This window comes from Dama dama, chromosome 14 (assembly GCF_033118175.1).
Source record: "Dama dama isolate Ldn47 chromosome 14, ASM3311817v1, whole genome shotgun sequence".
Lineage (NCBI taxonomy): Eukaryota > Metazoa > Chordata > Mammalia > Artiodactyla > Cervidae > Dama > Dama dama.
The window spans coordinates 42,682,363-42,708,365 of record NC_083694.1 but is presented as its reverse complement, the minus strand read 5'-3'; the positions used below and the strand labels follow the sequence as shown (position 1 = coordinate 42,708,365).

The 26,003-nt window shown below is 39.9% G+C and overlaps 1 protein-coding gene across 1 annotated transcript in view; it reads left to right on the top strand.

The window, feature by feature from the left end:
- Positions 1-26,003, top strand: part of PER3 (period circadian regulator 3) — a 60,375-nt gene that overhangs the window by 10,667 nt on the left and 23,705 nt on the right. Inside the window, 6 exon segments of the mRNA XM_061159780.1 lie at positions 4,310-4,415; positions 6,033-6,170; positions 6,764-6,890; positions 16,964-17,096; positions 17,552-17,676; positions 18,248-18,415. Of these exon segments, the coding sequence (XP_061015763.1) occupies positions 4,310-4,415; positions 6,033-6,170; positions 6,764-6,890; positions 16,964-17,096; positions 17,552-17,676; positions 18,248-18,415 (797 nt within the window).

The following is a 26,003-nucleotide window of genomic DNA, read 5'->3' as shown; positions in this document are numbered from 1 at the left end:
CTTTTGCCTTGAATCTTTCCCAGCATCAGTGTCATTTCCAATGTGTTGGCTCTTTGCCTCACATGGCCAAAATATTGGGTTGCTGAGAATTGGACATGACTTAGTGGCTGAACAAGAACAACAGCAGCAGTATAATACCAAAGTTCAGTTCAATCGCTCAGTCATGTCCGACTCTTTGTGACCCCATGAACTGCAGCACGCCAGGTCTCCCTGTCCCTCACCAACTCCTGGAGTTTACCCAGTCTCATGTCCATTGGGTCAGTGATGCCATCCAATCATCTCATCTCAGTCCAAGGGATTCTCAAGAGTCTTCTCCAACACCATAGTTTGAAAGTGTCAGTTCAAAAACACTCAGCCTTCCTTACGGTCTAACTCTCACATCTGTACATGACCACTGGAACAACCATAGGTTGATAAATTATCTTTGTGTTTTTTAATGCAACTTTGTAGACATAAGCATAAAACTAAGAACAGTAGATCTCCCAGTCAGACTTATTTTATCCTGTGTTAATATTGTGATGGAGTGATGCTGGGCCATGGTGAGATAGGCCTCAGGTTGTTCTGACCTGACTGTGCTCTAGGGTTCAGCCTCTCAGCAGAGTGAGTCTGCAGCCTTAGTGGAAGTCAGGGCTCCCTGCAGCCCTGACTCATGAGGCTGATTTGAGGTAGAAGACTAACGTGATAATTAAGGTAGCTAATATAATTGCCAAGGAAGAGCTGTTCATGTTGATCAGCCAAATAGGGAAACCTGTTGGGAAATGAAGATAAAATTGGATGGTTGCTTAGAATATAGGAAACCCCACTTCCTCTGATGAGATGTCCATCTTGGTGTCTGTTGACTGGTGTGAGTACCTCCCCATCAGCACCAGAGGAGGGTGCTAGATTTATTCTCCAACTCTCCTTTCCATTCTTTGATTTAAAAGTGTGTGGAATAGGGGCTTTCAATGGCTAATAAGTCAAAAATCTCTCTTGGTACATGTCACATTGCACTTGAAAAAATATGTGAGTTATTTTTAAATATCTTTTGATACTGATTTCTAGCATAGTTCCACAGTGATAAGAGAACAGACTCTGTAGAATTTCAGTACCTTTAGACCATGAAATTTTTGCACCTTGTTTTACCTCCCTGAATATGTTCCAGTGTCTCCTAGTTTAGACTCTATGGGAGCTTGAATATAATTTGGATCCTATTGTTGTATGAAAATTGTATAAATCTTAGTTATGTTCAGTTGGTTCACTTGCTTCTCGAGTTTACTATATCCTTTTACTTCTCTGTATATTCATTCTGCTAATTTTTGAGAGTTTGATATTGAGTGTGTGTGTGTTAGTCACTGAGTTGTGCCTCTTTGTGACCCCATGGACTATAGGTTTCCAGGCTCCTCAGTCCACGAAACTCTTCAGGCAAGAATATTGGAGTGGGTAGCCATTTCCTTCTCCAGGGGATCTTCCCAACCCAGGAATCGAACCCAGGTTTCCTGCATTGTAGGTGGGTTCTTTACCATCTGAGCCACCAGGGAAACCCTTTGATATTGAAACCTCAACTAAAAATTTTAATTTTCTACTTTAAAAAATAATTTATATATATATATAGTGGGGCTATATGTAACTCTCCTCTATTTTCCAAGTCTTCTGTAAATATCATACTTTCATAATTTAAAAAAAGGAAAGAGAAAAAATTACTTAAAAAAATATATATATATGGAGTAGGGACTTCCCTGGTGGTCCACTGGTTAAAAATTCAAGTTCCATTGCAGGGGGTGCAGGTGTGATCCCCAGTTGGGTAGCTAAGGCCCTACATACCTTGAGGCTAAAAAGCCAACACATAAAACAGAAACAATATTGTAACAAATTCAATAAAGACGTTAAAAATGGCCCACATCAAAAAAAAACCTTAAAAATATCTGGAATAAATGGACATATTAGTACTTACAGTGTTTTCAGTGTTTTTTAAAGATTCTACCAATATTTGCGTCTCCACATGCAGGATTATGTGAGGGAAAGCATTTAGAGTCTAGTAGGTATTAACCTCTCACAGAATAATAATTATCTGTTACGTTTGTATAGTTAACTTTAATGCATTTATTCCTTCAGTAAGTATTTATGGAGTACCTGCTGAGTCAGGCGTTGTGCTGGACCCTAAGGATGAGGGTCCAGTAAACAGAGCAGACGTTCTCTTTGCCTCTGTGTAGCGCGCACGGGAAAAAGAAACGATGCTGTGACCCATGAGTAGAGTTTTGGAAAGGTGACAGTTGAGTGGGAGGGGGGCTGTGAGAGTGTTCAGTGAGGGACCCTAACCTTAATCTCTCTTTGATATTAAGCAGCTCTCTGGGGAGGAAGGCTAGGTGCCTTCACACATTACCTCTCACATTACAGAAAAAAAAAATCCACATTCGGTGAAACAGAGTCACTTTCTCAGCCATCTCTGAGGGAGGAAGTTGCAAAGAGGAGGCGAAAACCAAGTTTCCTTCCTTAGCCCTCAGCCAATTTCCTGACGAGTACTGCAGCCAACTCTTCATGCTGAGTTGATAGCATTTGTTGAAGGTGCTGTCTCTCTTGCCTCCACGTGAATAATTTTTTTTTCGGCCGAGTGATGCAGTTTGTGGTATCTCAGTTGGTCTTAGTTCCTTACATGTGCATGCTCAGTTGTGTCTGGCTCTTGGCGATCCTATGGACTGTAGCCCGCCAGGCTCCTCTGTCCATGGGATTCTCCAGGCAAGAATACTGGAGTGGGTTGCCATTCCCTTCTCCAGGGGATCTTCCCAACCAGGGATCAAACCTGAATCTCGTGCATCTCCTTCATTGCACGCAGATTTTTTACCACTGATCCACCAAGGAAGCCTTTGTTCCTTGACCAGGGATTAAACCTGAACCCTTGGCAGTGAAAGTTCTGAGTCCTGATGGCTAGACCACCAGGGAATCCTTTCATGTAAACCCTTTGAGTGATGTAATTGGTGATTAAATGTACAACTCAGTTTTGTAGGAAGGGTCTACACTGGGACTATCCCAGTCTCGTTACATAAAGCCGGACGTCCTATTTTCACTCAGACTTGGACTTGACCAGCAGCGCAGACACCTCTGGATGACACTCAGGCTCATGGCACCTGGGACAGGAGGAGGGGAATATTGTGGAGCACTTGGAGTGGCGCTCACATATTGTGAGAGTTTAGAAAATGTGGCTTATTCTTTTCTTTTCCCCCCATTTATTTTTATTAGTTGGAGGCTAATTACTTTACAATATTGTAGTGTTTTTTGCCACACATTGACATGAATCAGCCATGGATTTACATGTGTTCCCCATCCTGAACCCCCCTCCCACCTCCCTCCCCATCCCATCCCTCTGGGTCGTCCCAGTACACCAGCCCCGAGCACTTGTCTCATGCATCCAACCTGGACTGGCGATCTGTTTCACACTTGATAATATACTGACAATGACTCAGGACCCTCTACGCGACAGGAAGTAGCCTTGCTTCATGACGTACATCAAGAATAAGCCACATAGAAAATGTCATTGTCAGTTCCTTCTTTGTTGCTATTCAGCTAGTAGATTTCAGATGCTCTAGAATTTGAATATAAAGAAGGCTGAAGGTTCTGTGACAGCCACGTGTTCACCATGAGGATGGGAGCAGAGTCATCTTTATTACATAGCCAAGTGATTAGATACATTAAGCATTGAATGTTGTCTCACAAACTTAAGGTCTTAAAATTTCTTAGAAAAAAAATGAAAAGTGAAATTGTTAGTTACTCAGTTGTGTCTGACTCTTTGCAACTCCATGGACTGTAGCCCACCAGGCTCCTCTGGTCAGGGGATTCTCCAGGCAAGAATACTGGAGTGTGTTTCCATTTCCTCCCCCAAGGGATCTTCCTGACCCAGGGATCAAATCCAGGTCTCTTTCGTTGAAGGCAGATTTTTACTGTCTGAACCACCAAGGAAGCCCTCAGTTTCAGAACCAGTAGGTTACTCAGTTCATGTTAAATTTTGAGACCAGTGGTTGTTGAACATGCTTTAGTAGCTGAGGAGGTTACTTGTCACTGTTTTAAATTTATACAGATACAGTGCTGAGATGATTATGGGAAGATCAGAGCTATGAAGAGACTAAACTAAAAACTGTTAACATCTCCCTTGTTTCTTAGGATTTTCTCTGCTTCCATAAATAGAATATGAACTTCATATTTTCTGTATTTGGAGTTGAAAAGTTGCTTTGTAAAGACATAGCTTTATTGTTTGAATATTCTATTAAAGATCACTTTAGACTTCATTATGAATGAATCTTAAATTGCTTGACTCAGTCTTTCCCTTGGCATTTTGTAGGAGTCCACTAAACAAGGATGTTTTTGCCACCAGAGTAAAAAAGATGACCAGTGATGACAAAGACATCACAGAAATACAAGAACAAATTCAGAAACTTCTCTTACAGGTAAAGTGAGAGATTTAAAAAAAAAAAAACACAAAATTCTCATAGTTGTGTTTAATTTTAACATTCAGTGTTAGTAAAGTCATTTCACAGAAATAAACTGCAAGCCTTACCCTCTACATTTCAGAAATTTTTGTCTTCCTCTTTTTGTTTTTAAGTTAAATTTCATTAATCTTGTTTTCCTTTATCTGTGTTAAATACACACGACATTTTTGTAAGAACCCTTTTGAGGACAGTGTACTGAGTCACAGGAAGCAATTAGACAAAGAAGTTATTTCTAAATTAGAGAATTCTTGTCTTTCAAATGCTGCCAGTGTTTTAGCTTTGTTATTCTTTGAAATAATTAATTTTAAAGGTGGGAGAGGGGTGGCGGATCTCAGTATCTCTAATCATTATGAGGCAAAAGTATGAAAAAACTATTACCTGTTGAAAACAAGTACCAAAATGATTTCTACTAGAGATTCAATCAATAAACTTGATGAGTATTTACTGATAGTGAAAGAGGAAAGGAGCAGGTTGCCCTGACTGGACTGACTGCATTTTTAAAAGAAAGGGAGCTCCATCTTACAGTCTTGGCAAACTTTTGGACTGTATATCTAGGAGGCCATGAAGATAAAATACCAGCAGCCAAATAGGCCTCCCGGGCGGATAAAAATCAGACCAGGCAGACCCCGTACCTAGACCTCCCAGAGCCAGAAGAAATGCAATGTCCACTATGTAATCAATCACTATCTGTAATCTTAATAATACCTATTGCTGTTGGCTAAGTTGTATGTCCAGATAGCTTTAGAATGTGAATTTATAGCTATAACCTGATTGTATCTTTTAATAACATTGTCCAGAGTGGGTTTTAAAGAATCTGGGCATGTGGGCTTGGGTACCTACACTTTGGATATAAACGGTTGTCACAAAAATCGGTCAGGGTCCCTGGGTCAAGAGGAAACTCTGCCTCGGACCCGCCAATGTAATGAACCGCACTCCACGATTCACGCTGTCCTTCTGAGTGAGTTTGCTTCCCGGAGCGTTTGGCTACAACAGTGATATCACTAAAACTGTTGGTCAGTAATTTTCAAAATGTCGTTGATAAAATCTCTGTTATTCAGTTGCTAAGTTGTGTCCAACTCTTTGCAACCCCATGGACTATAGTACACCAGGCTTCCATGTCATTCACTGTCTCCCAGAGTTTTTCAAACTCTTGTCCATTGAGTTGATGAAGGTATCCAGCCATCTCTAGGGTTCATGAAGTATCTGTTAGGTTTGGAGAGATAGTATGGTATATATTGGTATTTTGTTTGTTCTACCTGTTTTAAACTCAGCATCAAGAGCTCGAGTTTATTTTCATGTTTTGTTAAATTTACTAACTACAGTTTTTAAAAAAAATCATTGGTCTCTAAATACCCATCTAGACTAGAAAAATAAATTCTGCCCTTGAGAATTACTGAGATGAGAGAGAAATGTCCTCTATGTCAGCATCACCCTTCACACACCGCCCTTAGGATTCCAAAAATTTTCACCTTAATTTAGTGATTACTGCAGGTGAGCTCAAAGGCAGGTAATGCAGATCTCCCCTCTAACTTGCCATGTAACCCGTGGCTACATGGGTCCCCCTCTCTCTTGCAGCCTATTCACGGGACAATGTCCAGCGGCTACGGGAGCCTGGGGAGCAGCAGGTCACAGGAGCCTCAGGTCAGCCTCGTGTCCTCCAGTGAGTCTAGCAGGCCACGGCATGGATGAGGTGCCGAAGGCACCGGTGAGCAGGCACGCATGTGCTTCCAAGCACATGTCCTTTTCTCCATGTATTGTTACCCGTGACGTCTTAGCGCCTGTTCTTTACCTTGATGTTTGTGGCTTCTCAGTATATGCTCTTAACTTGAAGACCTGATTTGGTCATAGACCTTCTGATCCACTTCGGTTTGGGAAAAATGTCTGTAAAAAGAAAACAGCACCTTTAAGAAGGTGTCATTTGGGCTACTTGTATATTTTCTAAAAATTAGCCTGGTGACTTCCCTGGCAGTCCAGTGGTTAAGACTCAGCACTTTCGCTGCAGAGGGCATGGGTTCAATCCCTGGTTTGGGAACTAAGGTCCCACATGCCACAATGGGGTGCAGCCAAAAGAATAAATAAATAAAATAAAACAAAATTAAAATAAAAACTAGCATGTTGTGGACAGGTTGATGCAAAGCCTTGTCGGCACCCATGTGCTGTGGCTCAGTGGAAGAATGAACTGATGCTGTTATGGTGATTTCAGTCATTCTGTCCTCAGAGAACCAAAGGTTACATGTATTTGGTTTATGTATCTCTTGATACACATTGTTATAATCTTTGAAACGTTCATCACTCTTTTCCCTAAGTTGACTTTGCAGCAGATCTGTGCCAGTGTGAACAAGATCAAGAATCTAGGTCAGCAGCTCTGCATCAAGTTGAGGGCCAAGTCAGCAAACAGGCCCATGTCGGGAGCCCGCTCAGGACGGCCTGGGGGTGAGTCATCAGGGCAGCTCTCCGCTCTCAAGAAGCCAGGACCCCTGGGTGTCGCTATTCAGGTTTACATACCCAGATGACAGAAGTAACAGTAACCATAATAATGACAGCAGCAGCAGATACTATCCTGAAAGCTACATGGTGTTAGAATGTAGTCACAGAAATACTTCTACTAAAGAACTGATGTTTCTGCTAATTCCAGCTAATTTGTTGATTTCCTCTATATGTTGTTGAGTCTCTAAGTCACATCTGACTCTTTGTGGCCTCATGGACTGGTGATGCCACCCAACCATCTTGTCTTCTCTCATCCTCTTCTTCCCCTGCCATCAGTCTTTACCAGTATCAGGGTCTTTTCCAGTGAGTTGTCTCTTTAACCAGGTGTCCAAAGTACTGGAGCTTCAGCTTCAACATCAGTCCTTACAATGAATACTCAGGGTTGATTTCCTTTAAGATTAACTGGTTTGATCTCCTTACAGTCCAAGGGACTCTCCAGCACCAGAGTTCCTCTGTATGAGCAATTTATAAACAAAACTTGTTAATTGTAGAATGCATTTCAGATAATCAAATATTATTAGAATGATAATCCCTTCCTGTCATTTCAAACAAATGGAGAATGTCAGTGACCTAAATTGAACGGAAAACTTGGTCTTTTTCTTGCTTATATGCTTTTCTTTTCTCAATACGAGGTAAGGAATATTTCAGAATTGGATCAGTCATGATAGTTGACATTATTTTGAGAAGTTAGTCTGTATGCATTATAGGCCCACTGGAGAAGGGAATGGCAAACCACTTCAGTATTCTTGCCTTGAGAACCCCATGAACAGTATGAAAAGGCAAAAAGATCAGACACTGAAAGATGAACTCCCCAGAAAGGTAGGTGCCCAATATGCTACTGGAGAACAGTGGTGAAATAACTCCAGAAAGAATGAAGAGATGGAGCCAAAGCAAAAACAACACCCAGTTGTGCTTGTGACTGGTGATAGAAGCAAGGTCCAATGCTGTAATATTGCATAGGAATCTGGAATGTTAGGTCCATGAATCAAGGCAAATTGGAAGTGGTCAAACAGGAGATGGCAAGAGTGAATGTCGACATTCTAGAAATCAGCAAACTAAGATGGACTGGAATGGGTGAATTTAACTCAGATGACCATTATATCGACTACTGTGGGCATTATATCTACTCCCTTAGAAGAAATGGAGTAGCCATCATAGTCAACAAAAGAGTCCAAAATGCAGTACTTGGATGCAGTCTCAAAAACGACAGAATGATCTCTGTTCACTTCCAAGGCAAACCATTCAATATCATGGTAATCCAAGTCTATGCCCTGACCATTGATGCTGAAGAAGATGATGTTGAACAGTTCTATGAAGACCTACAAGACTTTTTAGAACTAACACCCAAAAAAGATGTCCTTTTCATTATAGGGGACTGGAATGCAAAAGTAGGAAGTCAGGAAACACCTAGGGTAACAGGCAAATTTGGCCTTGGAGTACAGAATGTAGCAGGGCAAAGGCTGATAGAGTTCTGCCAAGAGAATGCACTGGTCATAGCAAACACCCTCTTCCAACAACACAGGAGAAGACTCTACACGTGGACATCATCAGATGGCCAACACCGAAATCAGATTGATTATATTCTCTTCCAACAACACAGGAGAAGACTCTACACATGGACATCATCAGATGGCCAACACCGAAATCAGATTGATTATATTCTTTGCAGCCAAAGATGGAGAAACTCTATGCAGTCAGCAGAAATAAGACTGGGAGCTGACTGAGGCTCAGATCATGAACTCCTTATTGCCAAATTCAGACTTAAATTGAAGAAAGTGGGGGAAACCACTAGACTCTTCAGGTATGACCTAAATCAAATCCCTTATGATTATAGAGTAGAAGTGAGAAATAGATTTAACAGACTAGATCTGATAGAGTGCCTGATGAACTATGGACGGAGGTTCGTGACATTGTACAGGAGACAGGGAGCAAGATCATCCCCAAGAAAAACAAATGCAAAAAGGCAAAATGGCTGTCTGAGGAGGCCTTACAAATAGCTGTGAAAAGAAGAGAAGCGGAAAAACAAAGGAGAAAGGGAAAGATATAAGCATCTGAATGCAGAGGTCCAAAGAAAAGCAAGGAGAGATAAGAAAGCCTTCCTCAGCGATCAATGCAAAGAAATAGAGGAAAACAATAGAATGGGAAAGACTAGAGACATCTTCAAGAAAATTAGAGATACCAAGGGAACATTTCACGCAAAGATGGGCTCAATAAAGGACAGAAATGGTATGGACCTAACAGAAGCAGAAGATATTAAGAAGACATGGCAAGAATACACAGAAGAACTGTACAAAAAAGATCTTCATGACCCAGATAACCGTGATGGTATGATCACTCACCTAGAGCCAGACATCCTGGAATGTGAAGTCAAGTGGGCCTTAGGAAGCATCACTACGAACAAACCTAGTGGAAATGATGAAACTCCACTTGAGCTATTTCAAATCCTAAAAGATGATGCTGTGAAAGTGCTGCGCTCAATATGTCAGCAAATTTGGAAAACTCAGCAGTGGCCACGGGCCTGGAAAAGGTCAGTTTTCATTCCAATCCCAAAGAAAGGCAATGACAAAGAATGCTCAAACTACTGCACAACTACACTCATCTCACATGCTAGTAAAGTAATGCTCAAAATTCTCCAAGCCATGCTTCAGCAATACGTGAACCATGAACTTCCAGATGTTCAAGCTGATTTTAGAAAAGGCAGAGGAACCTGAGATCAAATTGCCAACATCTGCTGGCTCATTGAAAAAGCAAGAGTTCCAGAAAAACCTCTATTTCTGCTTTCTTGACTATGCCAAAGCCTTTGACTGTGTTTACCACAATAAAGTGTGGAAAATTCTGAAAGTCAGTCCACCTGACCTGCCTCTTAAGAAATCTGTATGCATGTCAGGAAGCAACAGTTAGAACTGGACATGGAACAACAGACTGGTTCCAAATAGGAAAAGGAGTATGTCAAGGCTGTATATTGTCACCCTGCTTATTTAACTTATATGCAGAGTACCTCATGAGAAATGCTGGGCTGGGTGAAGCCCAAGCTGGAATCAAGATTGCCAGGAGAAATATGGATAACCTCAGATATGCAGATGACACTACCTTTATAGCAGAAAGTCAAGAGGAACTAAAGAGCCTCTTGATGAAAGTGAAAGAGGAGAGTGGAAAAGTTGGCTTAAACCTCAACATTCAGAAAACAAAGATCATGGCATCCTGTCCCATCACTTCATGGCAAATAGATGGGGAAACAGTGGCTGACTTTATTTTGGGGGGCTCCAAAATCACTGCAGATGGTGATTACAGCCATGAAATTAAAAGATGCTTATTCCATTGAGGAAAGTTATGACCAACCTAGACAGCATATTAAAAAGCAGAGACATTACTTTGTCAACAGAGGTCTGTCTAGTCAGTTCAGTTTGGTTCAGTCACTCAGTCGTGTCTGATTCTTTGTGACCTCATGAATCGCAGCACACCAGGCCTCCCTGTCCGTCACCAGCTCCCGGAGTTTACTCAAACTCATGCCCATTGAGTTGGTGATGCCATCCAGCCATCTCATCCTCTGTTGTCCCCTTCTCCTCCTGCCTCTAATCCCTCCCAGCATCAGGGTCTTTTCCAGGGAGTCAACTCTTCACATGAGGTGGCCAAAGTACTGGAGTTTCAGCTTCAGCATCAGTCCTTCCAATGAACACCAAGGACTGATCTCCTTTAGGATGGACTGGTTGGATCTCCTTGCAGTCCAAGGGACTCTCAAGAGTCTTCTCCAACACCACAGTTCAAAAGCATCAATTTTTCGGTGCTCAGCTTTCTTCACAATCCAACTCTCATATCCATACATGACCACTGGAAAAACCACAGCCTTGACCAGACGGTCCTTTGTTGGCAAAGCCGTCTAGTCAGGGCTATGGTTTTCCAGTAGTCATGTATGGATGTGAAAGTTGGAGTATAAAGAAATCTTAGTCCCAAAGAATTGATGCTTTTTAACTGTGGTGTTGGAGAAGACTCTTGAGAGTCCCTTGGACTGCAAGGAGATCCAACCAGTCCATCCTAAAGGAGATCAGTCCTGCGTGTTCATTGGTAGGACTGATGTTGAAGCTGAGACTCCAATACTTTGGCCCTCTGATGTGAAGAGCTGACTCATTGGAAAAGACCCTGATGCTGGGAAAGATTGAGGGCAGGAGGAGAAGGGGACGACAGAGGATGAGATGGTTGGATGGCTTCACCAATCAATGGACATGAGTTTGGGTGAACTCTGGGAGTTAGTGATGGACAGGGAGGCCTGGCATGCTGCGGTTCATGGGATCACAGAGATTTGGACATGACTGAGCGACTGAACTGAAATTGATATATCTGTATCTTCACACACACACACACACACACACGAGCTTACCTGGTGGCTCAGATGGTAAAGAATCTGGGATACCTGGATTTGACCCCTGGGTTGGAAAGATCCCCTGGAGAAGGGAACAGCTACCCACTCCAGTATTCTGGCCTGGAGAATACCATGGACGGAAGAGCCTGTCAGGCTACAGTCCATGGTCACAAAAAGTCAGATACAACTGAGTGACTTTCACTTCACTTCACATATGTATAAGTTTCATAACTTCTTAACTTATGTTAAGTTTTCTCTTTTAATTTCTTTTAATTTTTCTCCCCAAATATTAATATAATGTTGGAAGCTATTGTAGATTTTGGTCACCTAAATGTAATTGATGATCTCTACCGTTGTCAAATGGGTGTTTTACACAGTAGGGTGAAATTTCTGATCTAAAGTCAGTAATAATATAGTAGCTGTGTTTTTTTGGGACTTGACATGATTTCCACGACAAAATATCAAACTGTGGCTCCTACAGGTGGTATCACTGGGAGTCCATAGGATGTCCTCTGGATACGGAAAGTCCTGTACTTTAGGTTTTTGTACTTTTTCTTCACCTTGACAGAAGGTTTCATGTTCTGTTTGTTTTTTTTGCTGTAGATGTAAAGGCACAAGATAGAAATGACAACTTTTTTTGTCGCTTGACACCATCAGATCTCCTCCACAGAAGGATTTATCTTAAATACCTTTCTTGGTCTTCATCATTATCCCATGTCCTGGTAGAGAAAATTCTTTGGGGGAGATTTTAAATCTAAAATCTCTAAATGTTTTCTTCATTGTCTGATCCAGTCAGTGCTACCTGCTGCTGCCTTGACCTCTGATCTCATGTTCATGGGATTTTTGTGTCCTGACCTCTGGAATTTCTTCTCAGAGTAGAAATTCTTTCTAAGCTCCTGTTTTATCCAGTTTCTTATTATCTACCATTGGTCTGGCAATACCACCAGTACTGTTGTTTGAAGCTATATATCTAAGCAGAAATCAGTACTTCGTTCATCATCTTATAAAATTTAAGATTTAGCTAACTCTGTGTACTTATGCTGCTTTTAGAAACTTATATTTTCTAACATGTGTTATATTTAGTGAGCACACATGGGATGTGACTGGGGGAAAATCTGTTGCCATTTGGACTAACCTCGGAGAACTGATATTACTTGGGCATCTTGATTTTATTAACCTTTTAAGACCTACAAGTTTAAAGCGCTAGTAAAAAAAATCTTTATTACTCAAGAGAACAGAGATACAACTTAAAGATGGAAAATGTTATAATTTAAGTATTAGAAATTGAGTAGAGACTACACCAATGAAAAGGAAAATACTAAGTGGTCGTTGTATAAATGTTTTATATACAGGGGTGCTGCAGCACACAAGAGCGCAGGGTTGTAAGTATATATGTTTACCCTTCTTATAAAGGCAGGTCATGCTTTAGAAAAGAATAAGAAAGAATAATAGGGCATCCAGGTGGCACAATGGTAAAGAATCCATTTGCCCATGCAGGAGACACAAGAGACATGTGTTCAATCCCTGGGAGAAGGAAGGTCCCCTGGGGAAGGAAATGGCAATCTACCCTACCATTCTTGCCTGGGAAACCGCATGGACAGGTGAGCCTGGCGGGCTACAGTCCATGGGGTCGCAAAGAGTCAGACACAACTGAGCACTCACACATGCTTAAGAAGGGAAACTTTTAAATGTATTATGGCAGGACAAGGAACAACAGAGACATGTAAAGTCCCTTCATCATCTATTCATACTGATTAATAACCTGCTGCCAGAGAAGTAATTGGGGAAATTAGGGAAAATTGAATGTTCTGCTGCAAGGGTAACACAAAGCCCAGGTGAAAGATGACTCATGAACTGAACTAATTCATTCCAAACTTAACAAGGAAAAAGCCCAGACAGGCATTAAGTTCATGATCTTTCTTGAGCCCATCAGAGTGCTAAGGGTACAGGACAGCCAGCAGGCCTATAATCTGAGGAGAGGCACACGCTTACATGAAGTGAAGTAAGTGCTGCATCCTGTAACTGACTGAATCTTGTCACCTGCAAGAGACGGACCTTCTCTGAGGCACAGTGCAAAGGGCAGCCCAGAACCTGAAAGTGGGGCAGACGTTGGAAAAGAAGAGCTCTCAGGAGACCAGCCCCCACCTGGAACAGGGTGACACTGGGGGGAGCCGAAAGCTATCACACACTGAGTGACATCATAGCAACAGTAGGCTTTTAGCCTGGCCCAGAGCTTAATGAGATTGACTCTGATGTACTGGAAGGGAAGCCATGCCCAGTCCCTGCTGTCTTATATAATATGTTCAGTTCTTAGCAAATTATGAAACATATGAAAAGCAAGGAAAAAACCTCCTAAGAGACAAAACAGTCATTGGAACAAGAGTCAGGCAGGACACAGACATTGGAAATAACTGAATAATGAATACAGTCTCCAAAGGATAAGGTAGGCAACATGCAAAGCCACATAAGGAATCACAGCATAGAGAGGCGACATAAAAGAAAGGATCAGTGCAAATGCTAGCAACGCTGGAGGTGAGTGAATGCCATTGATGGGTACTCAACTAAGAAGAGAATCAATGAACTTGAAGGTGGATGAATAAAAACGACACAAGCTGAGACAGAAAGAGAACAGGACATACAGGTTAGAATCTCTTAAGAATTTAGGTGTACTTCCTTGGCTGCCCAGTGGTTGAGATGCCATGACTCTAGTGCAGCGGGTGTGGGTTCAATCCCTGATTGAGGAACTAAGATTCTGCATGCCATGTGGCTCAGCTGGAAAAAAAAAAAAAAAAAAGAATTTGAGGACAGGATTAAATGGTCTAGTAGGAGTAATTGGAATCCCAGAAATAATAGTTGAAATAATGGCTGAGATTTCCCACATTCAAAGAACATCAAGTAGCATAAATACCAAAAAAAAAAAAAAAATCACAAAATAAAAATGCTTGGGCATATCACACTAAAATAAAACCAAGAGAATATATTGAAGGTAACCAAAAGAAGAAAAATTACAAACAGAGAAAGAAGGATAAGAATAAGAATTACAGTATACATTTCTTCAGAAACCATGAATGTTAAAAAGACAGTAAAATCTTCAAAGGAGAAAACCATAAATGCAGAATTATACACCTAGTGGGAAGTATCTTTTGGAAATGGAGATATAAAGATTTTTCTCAAACAAAAGCTATGGGAATTTACTGCCAGCAGTAAATTTGTTCTTTTACAAATCCTAAAGGAATTTGTAAAGGTAGAAGGAATATGATTCTAGACATAAAACTTGAATCTACACAAACCAATGAAGAGCACTGGAAATGGAATAAATTAAGATGAAATACCAAGGGCTTCCCTGGTAGCTCAAATGGCTAAGAATCTGCCTGCAATGCAGGAGATCCAGGTTCAATCCCTGTGTCAGGATGATCCCCTGGAGAAGGGAATGGCTGCCTACTCTAGCATTTTTGCCTGGAGAAGTCCTTGGACGGAGGAGCCTGGCTGGTTATAGTCCATAGGGTCACAAAGAGTCAGATATGACTGAGTGACTAATACTTATGCACTTAAGATAAAATACATTTTATTTTGTTAGTTACTCTAAAAGATAACTGACTAAAACAAAAAGAATATTTTGCATTTATAATGTGTGTAAAAAATACTGCAAAGAACAGGAGCTAGGTATTGGGAATATATTGTTGTAAGATTCCTTCCAGATTTTATTATTTGGAGTATATTGATGAGATAGAAACTGACTTCTTACAATATGTATGTAAACTTCAGGATAATTATTAGTAAAAACTTTTAAAGAAGTATAAATAATGTCAGTAGACTTGGTAAAATGTAATTTAAAACACTTAACCAAGTGAGACCAAAAAGGAAGAAAGAAGAAACAAACCAAAAAACCCAGATGGAACAAATGGAAAACAACTAACAAGAGGTATGGCAAAAACCATCACAATATTGTAATTATTCTCCAGTTAAAATTTTTAAAAAGGGGTACATTTTAATCCAACAGCATTGGTCACATCAAATGTGAATGATCTCAATATACCAGTGAAAAGACAAATTGTCAAACTGGATGGAAAAGCAAGATGCAACTGTATATTGTCAACAAAACCTATTCTGAATATTAAAAACATAGGATAAAAGTAAAAGGTTAGAAAAGATGTGCCATGCTAACAGGAGTCAAAAGAAAACTGGAAAGCCCTGTACTAAGGTCAGACACAGTAACAAGCCTTTAGAACAAGGCTTTCAGAGCGATATTGCATAAAGACTAAGAGGTTGATTCTCTGAGAACATAAAACAAGCCTGTTGATGCAGCTAACACCAGAGCTTCAAAATATGTAATATGAAGCAAAAATTGGTAAAAACTTCAAGGAGAAATAAACAAGTCCACAGCTATAGTTGGAGACCACAGCATATTGAAACCACAATGAAATGTCACCTCACACCCGTCAGAATGGCCACCATCAAAAGGACAAGAAATAACAAGTGTTGGTGAGGACCTGGAAGAAAGGGAACTCCATTATACTATTGATGGGAATGTAAATTGGTGCAGCCACTGTGGAAAAAAGTATGGTGGTTCCTCAAAAAATTAAAAATGAAACTACCATATAATCCAGCAGTCTCATTTATGAGTATTTATCTGAAGAAAACGAAAAACTAATTTAAAAAGATACATGCATCGCTATGTTCATTGCAGAATTATTTCCAATAACCAAGACACTGAAACAACCGAAGTGTGCATCCGTGGATGAATGGATAAAGGAACTGGTATAAATAGAGAATGGAATACTATTTGGCCATAAAAAGAATGAAATTCTTCCCTTGTGACAGCAAAAGGACTTTAGGAGAACTGTGCTGTGTGAAATAAGAAAGATACATGGCATATGGTTTCACTTATATGTGGAATCTAGAAATAAACAACAGCAAAATAGCTCATAGATACAGAGAATAAATTGGTGGTTGGATAAGGCTCCTCTGTTGGCTGCTGCTTCTCTACAGAAAGTTCTTCAGTGCTCCAGCCTGTGGTCTTTTTTTCTCTCTCTGTACCTCTGCTATCCGATTTGGTAACCACTAGCCACATTTTGCAATTTAAATACAAATAAATTACAAATAAATAAAACGTAAAATGTAGTTCCTCTTTTGCTGTAACCACACTTCAAGTGCTTGGTTGCTGGATGTGGTATTAGTGGCTACCAGGTTGGACAGTATAGATAAAAGACAATTCTGTCATCATAGAATGTTCTGTTGAATACCAATTCAGCACAGGCAGTGCCATGCACTTTCTGTCACCACACATAAGAACGCACTGTGTCTGTCACCCCCTGCTTAGTGATACCAGGATCCATCAGTTGTACAGGTAGTAACATTGTAAAAGTCCCCATCAGCCTTTCATCTTTCACCTGTTTGTTCCTTGATAATCTTTGCCTGAAACATTTGTTTCACTCCTTTTTTAAAAGGTACATATGCAATTGTTCATGTAGTTGTTCTGTGTGGTATCTTTCTATATCTGCTTATTTAGATCTGAGCTCATTTTTAATAGCTATCTAATATTGAGCATGTCTATTCTAAAGTACCATATATCTATCCTAAAATATCATGATTTAATTTTGCTAAATAAGTACATATTCTCAAGAATATATTTTTAATTGGACATCCTTTCATTCTATTTCAGATGAGCAGGATACCTGCTCTTCCTTCCAGACAGTGAAAAATAATAGCATATACACTGAGTCCTGTGAGGATTTGAGAAAGGATCAGCATAGCCCATCCTATCAGCAGATAAACTGTATTGATAGTGTTATCAGGTATGAGACACAAGTTTTGATAACGTGTTAGTTTTTCCAGAAGTGTATGTTGTCACTATGGAGCCTTTATATCATTTTTAATAGCTGTTGTCTTGATTTTTCACCAGCTTATTGTCTTGATATTTCACTATATATCAGTAGATACATGCTACCTACAATTCATAATAAATTGAACAGTTCAGGGGATCCTGAAAGTTAGAAGATGCTTCCCTTCTTTGAATATAGTTGAGAAGACAAGACCTGTGCTCATAAGAATTAAGTTGTGAAAATCAGTGCAAGATCATAGTAAGGGAATATATAAGAATCCCTTGATGGGAGCCCAGATGGTCAGGGAAGACTTCACCCAAGAAGACAGTGAAATACCCCAAACAGAAATGGCATAAGGAAAGCAGAGAGGTGAGAGGTGACCACGTTTGGGGCAGGTAGGAATACATGGCCGAATTATTAATATACAGGTACCTGAAGAGCTACCACCTCCCAGCTTTGAAGAGGAAGTGTATCTCCTCTGCAAATACAACTTCCTCATCCTCAGAAGAGGACAGACAAAGCCACAGAGCAGATGACGTCCAGGCACTGCAAGGTGAGAGGGGTGTCTTCCGTAGTTAGATCAAGAGAGCCACCCCTCTCTGTTTCTCTTTCGTCTTTTTTTTTTTAAGCATTTTACATAATTTATTTATTACTGTAGAGTGCACTGTGTCTTCATTGTACATGCGGGCTTTCTCTAGTTGCGGCGAGTAGGGGCTTCTCTCTGTTGCAGTGCATTGGCTTCTCATTGCAGTGGCTTCTCTTGTTGCACAACACAACTTTGGCTTCAGTAGTTGGAGCTCATGTGCTCTAGAGCTCGCAGGCTCAGTAGTTGTGGCCCGCGGGCTTAGTTGCTCTGCCGCATGTGGGATCTTCCCAGACCAGGGATCGAACCCGTGTCCCCTGCGGTAGGTGGATTCTTAACCACTGAGCCACCAGGGAAGCCCTGTTTTTCTTTCTTCTTTTGCCTTTAATTATTTCATTGTAATCACAAACAGTCCTAGTTTCATATTGCCTCTACATAGCCAATAGGTTTTAACCTATCGGTTATAAATGTCTGTAAACTGTTCAGGTTTGTAATATGAATTTCCTGTTGGGAATTTTTCTTTCCACTATTACATCACCAGCTGTTTCCCAGATCTCAGCTGTACCTGCATCAGAAATTCCCACTAATGGACAGTCCACAGACGCTGAAGGAGGAGCTCCATGGACCCTGAGCACAGCGACTCTGAGCCTGGACACAAGCCAGTGCAGCTCCAGCAGTGTCCTTGTCGACATCCCGCCACCAGACTCAGGTACCACAGTAGCTTTTACTTTAGAATACACTCATCGTTAAATACAACCATCGTAAGAACAAGTCTTTAATACCATTTACTTAGTAAAGATGTTTAAGATGGATATTTTTTCTCTGGTAAAATATTTTTGGAAATATCATCATGTTTATAATGGTCAACATATTTTGGACTGTATTTGCCAGTTATGTCATTTGCCAGTCAACTCTTCTGACACATGTGAAGCACCTAGGATGGTACCTGGTATGTAGTAGTAAGCCATCAATTAGTCTTCACCATTATTAATGCAATTATTGTTGGGACTGCCTTGGGTCACTTTGTTGCTGACCTTGAAAGAGTGTAATCATTTTGAACTTGGACTGTAGTGGTGACTAGGTGGATTATACATATAAACACATTCAAATTTTTGTACTGGTCTGATAAATGAGGAGTGTATGTTTGAAGCTGTCTTCCTTTAACATAGTGACTTAGTAAATTATTCTGATGTCTCCTTTTTATTCCATTTTGCTCTCACCTGTCCTTTTGACTTTTGCTTTCTTCATAAGGATTTGGTAGGTGAGGAAATGGTGATAAACATGTTCAATCAGGTTTTCAGATTGTGTCTAACTTATCTTTGCTGGTCTTCAGTGGAATATAAGTGAACATGTGCTGAGCTGTTACTGTATACCATCCCCTGCCCTTAGTTCTTCATATAAATTAATTTTCTTAATCCTCACGCCACCCTTTGAGATGGAGAGCATTATATTGACAAGTGGACTGTGGATGGTGGGAAAAGACCAGAGAAAGACACAGCTATTGTGAGATTAGTTTATTTCTGTATATTTTTCTATTATTTCTAATTAGCCACAGGTAGACTTTTATTGAAATTGAACTAGTTCTTCAGGATGAGAGCAGATGCATATCTTTTAGTGTACATATTCTTAATGCTTCAGATACCTATGTGGGCATGGAGCAGTCAGTGACACAGTCAGTCCATGCAAGGTGGGGTCTTGCCTGATACAGAAACCTCTTTTTTTGACTATGCCACTAGATTTCATATATTTTGGTCTTATGTTAATACTACTTTGAAAGAATTCATACTGAAATCTGTATACTTTCATTTAAGGAATAAGGAATATTTACTGATAAGCATTTCTCCTGATGTTACACCAGTCTTAGCATCTGCAAGTCTGCCTCTTTATTCTAAGGAGAGAAAACAGAATCAGAGCCCAGATGGTCTTGAGCTGCATCTGTCTTTTTCTTTCTGGGAAGCCCATATTCCTGGGGTTTACACCCTATTCTGATGATGAGTTGGGTTTGAGGACCATGCCATAACTAACACCCAGTGCAGCCAAATTTTAAAAAATGAAGCAGAAGAAAGGAAATAGTAAAGATCAGAGTAAAAATCTTTTAAGTAGAAAACAGAAAAATAATAGAGAAAAACAATAAAATTTTAAGCTGGTTCTTTGCAAAGAGCAATGAAATTGATCAAACTCTAGTAGTAAGACTGATCAGGGGGAAAAAAGGGAAGATATAAGTTATCAATTTCAGAAATGATAGAGGAAACATCCATAGAGATCCTATCATCACTAGATATCAAAAGAATAACAGCAGAACATTATAAATAAGTTTTCCCAGTAAACTTGACAACTTAGACAAAATTGACCAATTGTTTGAGAGATACATACTAAAATCACTCAAGAGGTAGGAAGCCTGAATAGCCTCATATCTATTTAAAAAACTGAATTTGTTGATAAAAACTTGTCCAACAAGAAAACTCCAAGCCCAGATGGTTTTACTAGTAAGTTTGAGCAAACATTTAAGGAAAAAATAATATCAATTCTGTAGTTCCCTGACCAGGGATTGACCCAGACCTCTTGCACTGGGCATGCAGAGTCTTAACCACTGGACCACCAGGGAAATCCTTGCTTACTTTTGTTTTACCTTACTCTTGTTTTTTGAGTTTCTTAAGATGGAAGTTGAAGTCATTGATTTCAGACATTTTTCTTCCTTAGTGGATTTGAGTATAAACTTTCCTTTTACTCTCAGCTGCATTTCACTCATTTTTATGTATTTTGTTTCATTTTCATCATGTTCAAATGCTGCCTAATATTCCTTTTAATATTTTCTTTGAAATCTTTTATATTTTCATGTGTAAACTCCAATACTTTGGCCACCTCATGCGAAAAGTTGACTCATTGGAAAAGACCCTGATGCTGGGAGGGATTGGGGGCAGGAGGAGTAGGGGACGACAGAGGATGAGATGGCTGGGTGGCATAACTGACTTGATGGGCATGAGTTTGAGTAAACTCCAGGAGTTGGTGATGGACAGGGAGGCCTGGCGTGCTGCAATTCATGGGGTCACAAAGAGTCAAACACGACTGAGCGACTGAACTGAACTGATATATCATCATATATTATTTAGCAAACATTTAGAGATTTTCCATACTTCTTTATTGATTTCTAATATAATCCCATTGTGGTCAGAGAAAATACAAAACTTGAACTCTTGAATTTATTGAGACTTGTTTTATGGTCTATAATATGGTCTATCTTGGTAAATGTTCTGTATTCACTTGAAAAGGATGTTTATTTTGCCTCTGTTGGGTTGAATATTCTATCAGTGTATAAACTAGGTCAGGTTGGTTGATAGTTTGTTCAATTATTCTCTTTCCACTGATTTTCTGAATACTTGTTGTACCTCAGAAGGGTGTTGAAGCCTCTGGCCATAATTGTGGGTTTGTCTGTTTCTCATTGCTGTTTTATTGGTTTTCACTTTGTGCATTTTGAAGCTGTCTTAATTTGTGCATGTTGTTGTTGTTCAGTCGCTAAGCCCTGTCTGCTCTTTGCTATGCTATCCCATGGACTGCAGCACACCAGGCTTCCCTGTCCTCCACCGTCTCCCAGAGTTTGCTTGAACTCGTGTCCATTGGGTCAGTGATACCATCCAACCATCTCATCCTCTGTCACACTATTCTCCTGCCCTCGTTCTTTCCCAGCATCAGGGTCTTATTTAGAATTGTTTTGTCCTTTTGCTTAATTGATCCTTTTATCATTGTGAAATAACTTTCTTTGTCCCTTGTATTTTCTTTCCTCTAAAATATACTTTGTCTATATTAATATTTTCACTCTAGCTTTTTTTTGATTAATCTTATATCTTTTTCTAATCTTTTACTTTTAACCTATGTATGTCTTGGTATTTAAAGTGGTGTTTAAACAACCCAAAACCTATGGGACACTGTAAAAGCAGTGCTAAGGGGAAGGTTCATAGCATTACAGGCTTACATCAAGAAACAAGAAAAAAGCCAAATAAATAACCTAACTCTACACCTAAAGCAATTAGAGAAGGAAGAAATGAAGAACCTCAGGGTGAGCAGAAGGAAAGAAATCTTAAAAATCAGGGCAGAAATAAATGCAATAGAAACTAAAGAGACCATAGCAAAAATCAACAAAGCTAAAAGCTGGTTTTTTGAAAAAATAAACAAAATTGACAAACCATTAGCAAGACTCATTAAGAAACAAAGAGAGAAGAACCAAATTAACAAAATTAGAAATGAAAATGGAGAGATCACAACAGACAACACTGAAATACAAAGGATCATAAGAGACTACTACCAGCAGCTCTATGCCAATAAAATGGACAACTTGGATGAAATGGACAAATTCTTAGAAAAGTATAACTTTCCAAAACGGAACCAGGAAGAAATAGAAGATCTTAACAGACCCATCACAAGCAAGGAAATCGAAACTGTAATCAAAAATCTTCCAGCAAACAAAAGCCCAGGACCAGATGGCTTCACAGCTGAATTCTACCAAAAATTTAGAGAAGAGCTAACACCTATCTTCCTCAAACTCCTCCAGAAAATTGCAGATGAAGGTAAGCTTCCAAACTCATTCTATGAGGCCACCATCACCCTAATTCCAAAACCAGACAAAGATGCCACAAAAAAAGAAAACTACAGGCCAATATCACTGATGAACATAGATGCAAAAATCCTTAACAAAATTCTAGCAAACAGAATCCAACAACATATTAAAAAAATCATACACCATGACCAAGTGGGCTTTATCCCAGGAATGCAAGGATTCTTTAATATCCGCAAATCAATCAATGTAATACACCACATTAACAAATTGAAAGATAAAAACCATATGATTATCTCAATAGATGCAGAGAAAGCCTTTGACAAAATTCAACACTCATTTATGATTAAAACTCTCCAAAAAGCAGGAATAGAAGGAACATACCTCAACATAATAAAAGCTATATATGACAGGCCCACAGCAAGCATCACCCTCAATGGTGAAAAATTGAAAGCATTTCCCCTGAAATCAGGAACAAGACAAGGGTGCCCACTCTCACCACTACTATTCAACATAGTGTTGGAAGTTCTGGCCACAGCAATCAGAGCAGAAAAAGAAGTAAAAGGAATCCAGATAGGAAAGGAAGAAGTGAAACTCTCACTGTTTGCAGATGACATGATCCTCTACATAGAAAACCCTAAAGACTCTACCAGAAAATTACTAGAGCTAATCAATGAATATAGTAAAGTTGCAGGATATAAAATTAACACACAGAAATCCCTTGCATTCCTAAATACTAACAATGAAAAAACAGAAAGAGAAATTAAGGAAACAATACCATTCACCATTGCAACAAAAAGAATAAAATACTTAGGAGTATATCTACCTAAAGAAACAAAAGACCTATACATAGAAAACTGTAAAACACTGATGAAAGAAATCAAAGAGGACACAGACAGATGGAGAAACATACCGTGTTCATGGATTGGAAGAATCAATATTGTCAAAATGGCTATTCTACCCAAAGCAGTCTATAGATTCAATGCAATCCCTATCAAGCTACCAACGGTATTTTTCACAGAACTAGACCAAAGAATTTCACAATTTGTATGGAAATACAAAAAACCTCGAATAGCCAAAGTAATCTTGAGAAAGACGAATGGAACTGGAGGAATCAACCTGCCTGACTTCAGACTCTACTACAAAGCCACAGTCATCAAGACAGTATGGTACTGGCACAAAGACAGAAATATAGATCAATGGAACAGAATAGAAAGCCCAGAGATAAATCCACGAACCTATGGACACCTTATCTTCAACAAAGGAGGCAAGGATATACAATGGAAAAAAGACAACCTCTTTAACAAGTGGTGCTGGGAAAACTGGTCAACCACTTGTAAAAGAATGAAACTAGAACACTTTCTAACACCATACACAAAAATAAACTCAAAATGGATTAAAGATCTAAATGTAAGACCAGAAACTATAAAACTCCTAGAGGAGAACATAGGCAAAACACTCTCCGACATAAATCGCAGCAAGATCCTCTATGACCCACCTCCCAGAATATTGGAAATAAAAGCAATACTAAACAAATGGGACCTAATGAAACTTAAAAGCTTTTGCACTACAAAGGAAACTATAAGTAAGGTGAAAAGACAGCCCTCAGATTGGGAGAAAATAATAGCAAATGAAGCAACAGACAAAGGATTAATCTCAAAAATATACAAGCAACTCTGCAGCTCAATTCCAGAAAAATGACCCAATCAAAAAATGGGCCAAAGAACTAAACAGACATTTCTCCAAAGAAGACATACAGATGGCTAACAAACACATGAAAAGATGCTCAACATCACTCATTATTAGAGAAATGCAAATCAAAACCACAATGAGGTACCATTACACGCCAGTCAGGATGGCTGCTATCCAAAAGTCTACAAGCAATAAATGCTGGAGAGGGTGTGGAGAAAAGGGAACCCTCTTACACTGTTGGTGGGAATGCAAACTAGTACAGCCGCTATGGAAAACAGTGTGGAGATTTCTTAAAAAACTGGAAATAGAACTGCCATATGACCCAGCAATCCCACTTCTGGGCAGACACACTGAGGAAACCAGATCTGAAAGAGACACGTGCACCCCAATGTTCATCGCAGCACTGTTTATAATAGCCAGGACATGGAAGCAACCTAGATGCCCATCAGCAGATGAATGGATAAGGAAGCTGTGGTACATATACACCATGGAATATTACTCAGCCGTTAAAAAGAATTCATTTGAACCAGTCCTAATGAGATGGATCAAACTGGAGCCCCTTATACAGAGTGAAGTAAGCCAGAAAGATAAAGAACACTACAGCATACTAACACATATATATGGAATTTAGAAAGATGGTAACAATAACCCTATATGGAAAACAGAAAAAGAGACACAGAAATACAGAACAGACTTTTGAGCTCTGTGGGAGAATGTGAGGGTGGGCTATTTCAAAAGAACAGCATGTATACTATCTATGGTGAAACAGATCACCAGCCCAGGTGGGATGCATGAGACAAGTGCTCGGGCCTGGTGCACTGGGAGGACCCAGAGGAATCGGGTGGAGAGGGAGGTGGGAGCAGGGATCGGGATGGGGAATACGTGTAGATCCATGGCTGATTCATGTCAATGTATGACAAAACCCACTGAAATGATGTGAAGTGATTAGCCTCCAACTAATAAAAAAAAAAAAAAAATCAACAACAACAAAGAAAGCCAAATTAGAACATACCTGCCAGGGGCTGACCTGCCACGCTGGTCCTCGTTCTTCAAAGGCCTGGGCGACTAACTAGTAGTGTCCTTCACCACCCAGCCCAGCGTCATCCTAGGTCACCTCAGCCTTCCCGTTCCTCCATCTTTCCAAGATCTCCTCAGTCTTCCTGAACTATCCACTCCTCAAGGTCACAGCGCCCTTCTCATCATCACCTGTAACTGCTGCATCTCAGCCACACCTCCAAAGTCCCAGCGTCTCAGCTCCTCTTTCTCCCTTGCTTGTTCAACTGTTCCAACTGCACATCTGGAACAGAGCTTTAGTCATTCTGCCTAGAGCCCAAACAAAGCCTATCATTCAGTAACACTCTGCCATACCTGAGTCTTCTTCCCTTTAATTTCCCACAATATCAAAACGTCAACTCTGATAAAGCCACTTTCTTATTCCATTCTTATCTGAACCCAAGTTGCCAAAAGCATAGAGAAAGTCACATGGAACAGGGTACATCGATTTTGCAGTAAATTCACCATCACCAAAGGACCATCAGAAAGCCTGTAATCCTGGCACAGTTCTCTGGTCAGTGTACCATCTATTTCCAGCAGGATTATCTTCTGATCCTCTATTCCTTCCTCAGTCTCACTTACAAGGAAAGAAAAGGAAGCCATGAGAAATGAAATTCATTACCCTGATGTCAAACACAAATTTACTCATATGTGCATTCTCTCTTCATTGCCCTCCTATTAAAACAGAGAAGCCATCCATCCATGCCAAGGCCCATGCCTTTACAGTGGCTATGGAGCCTCATAGATCATTCCTTCCCTGTTCTGCATCTAATCCTTCCAGGTCCTTCTCATTGACTTTGGAACAATTAAAACAAAACGAAGTACATAATTTTTAAAAAATAAGTGTATGGATAAATATATAAGACATTTTTCCTCATTAGAAGAAAATCTCTTTGAAAGGTAATTATTTAAAGCCAAAAACAGCAACATTTTTACTGTGGGACTTGTAATACATGTTGAAGTAAAATGAATGACACATTTTACTTAGCACAAAAGACAAGAG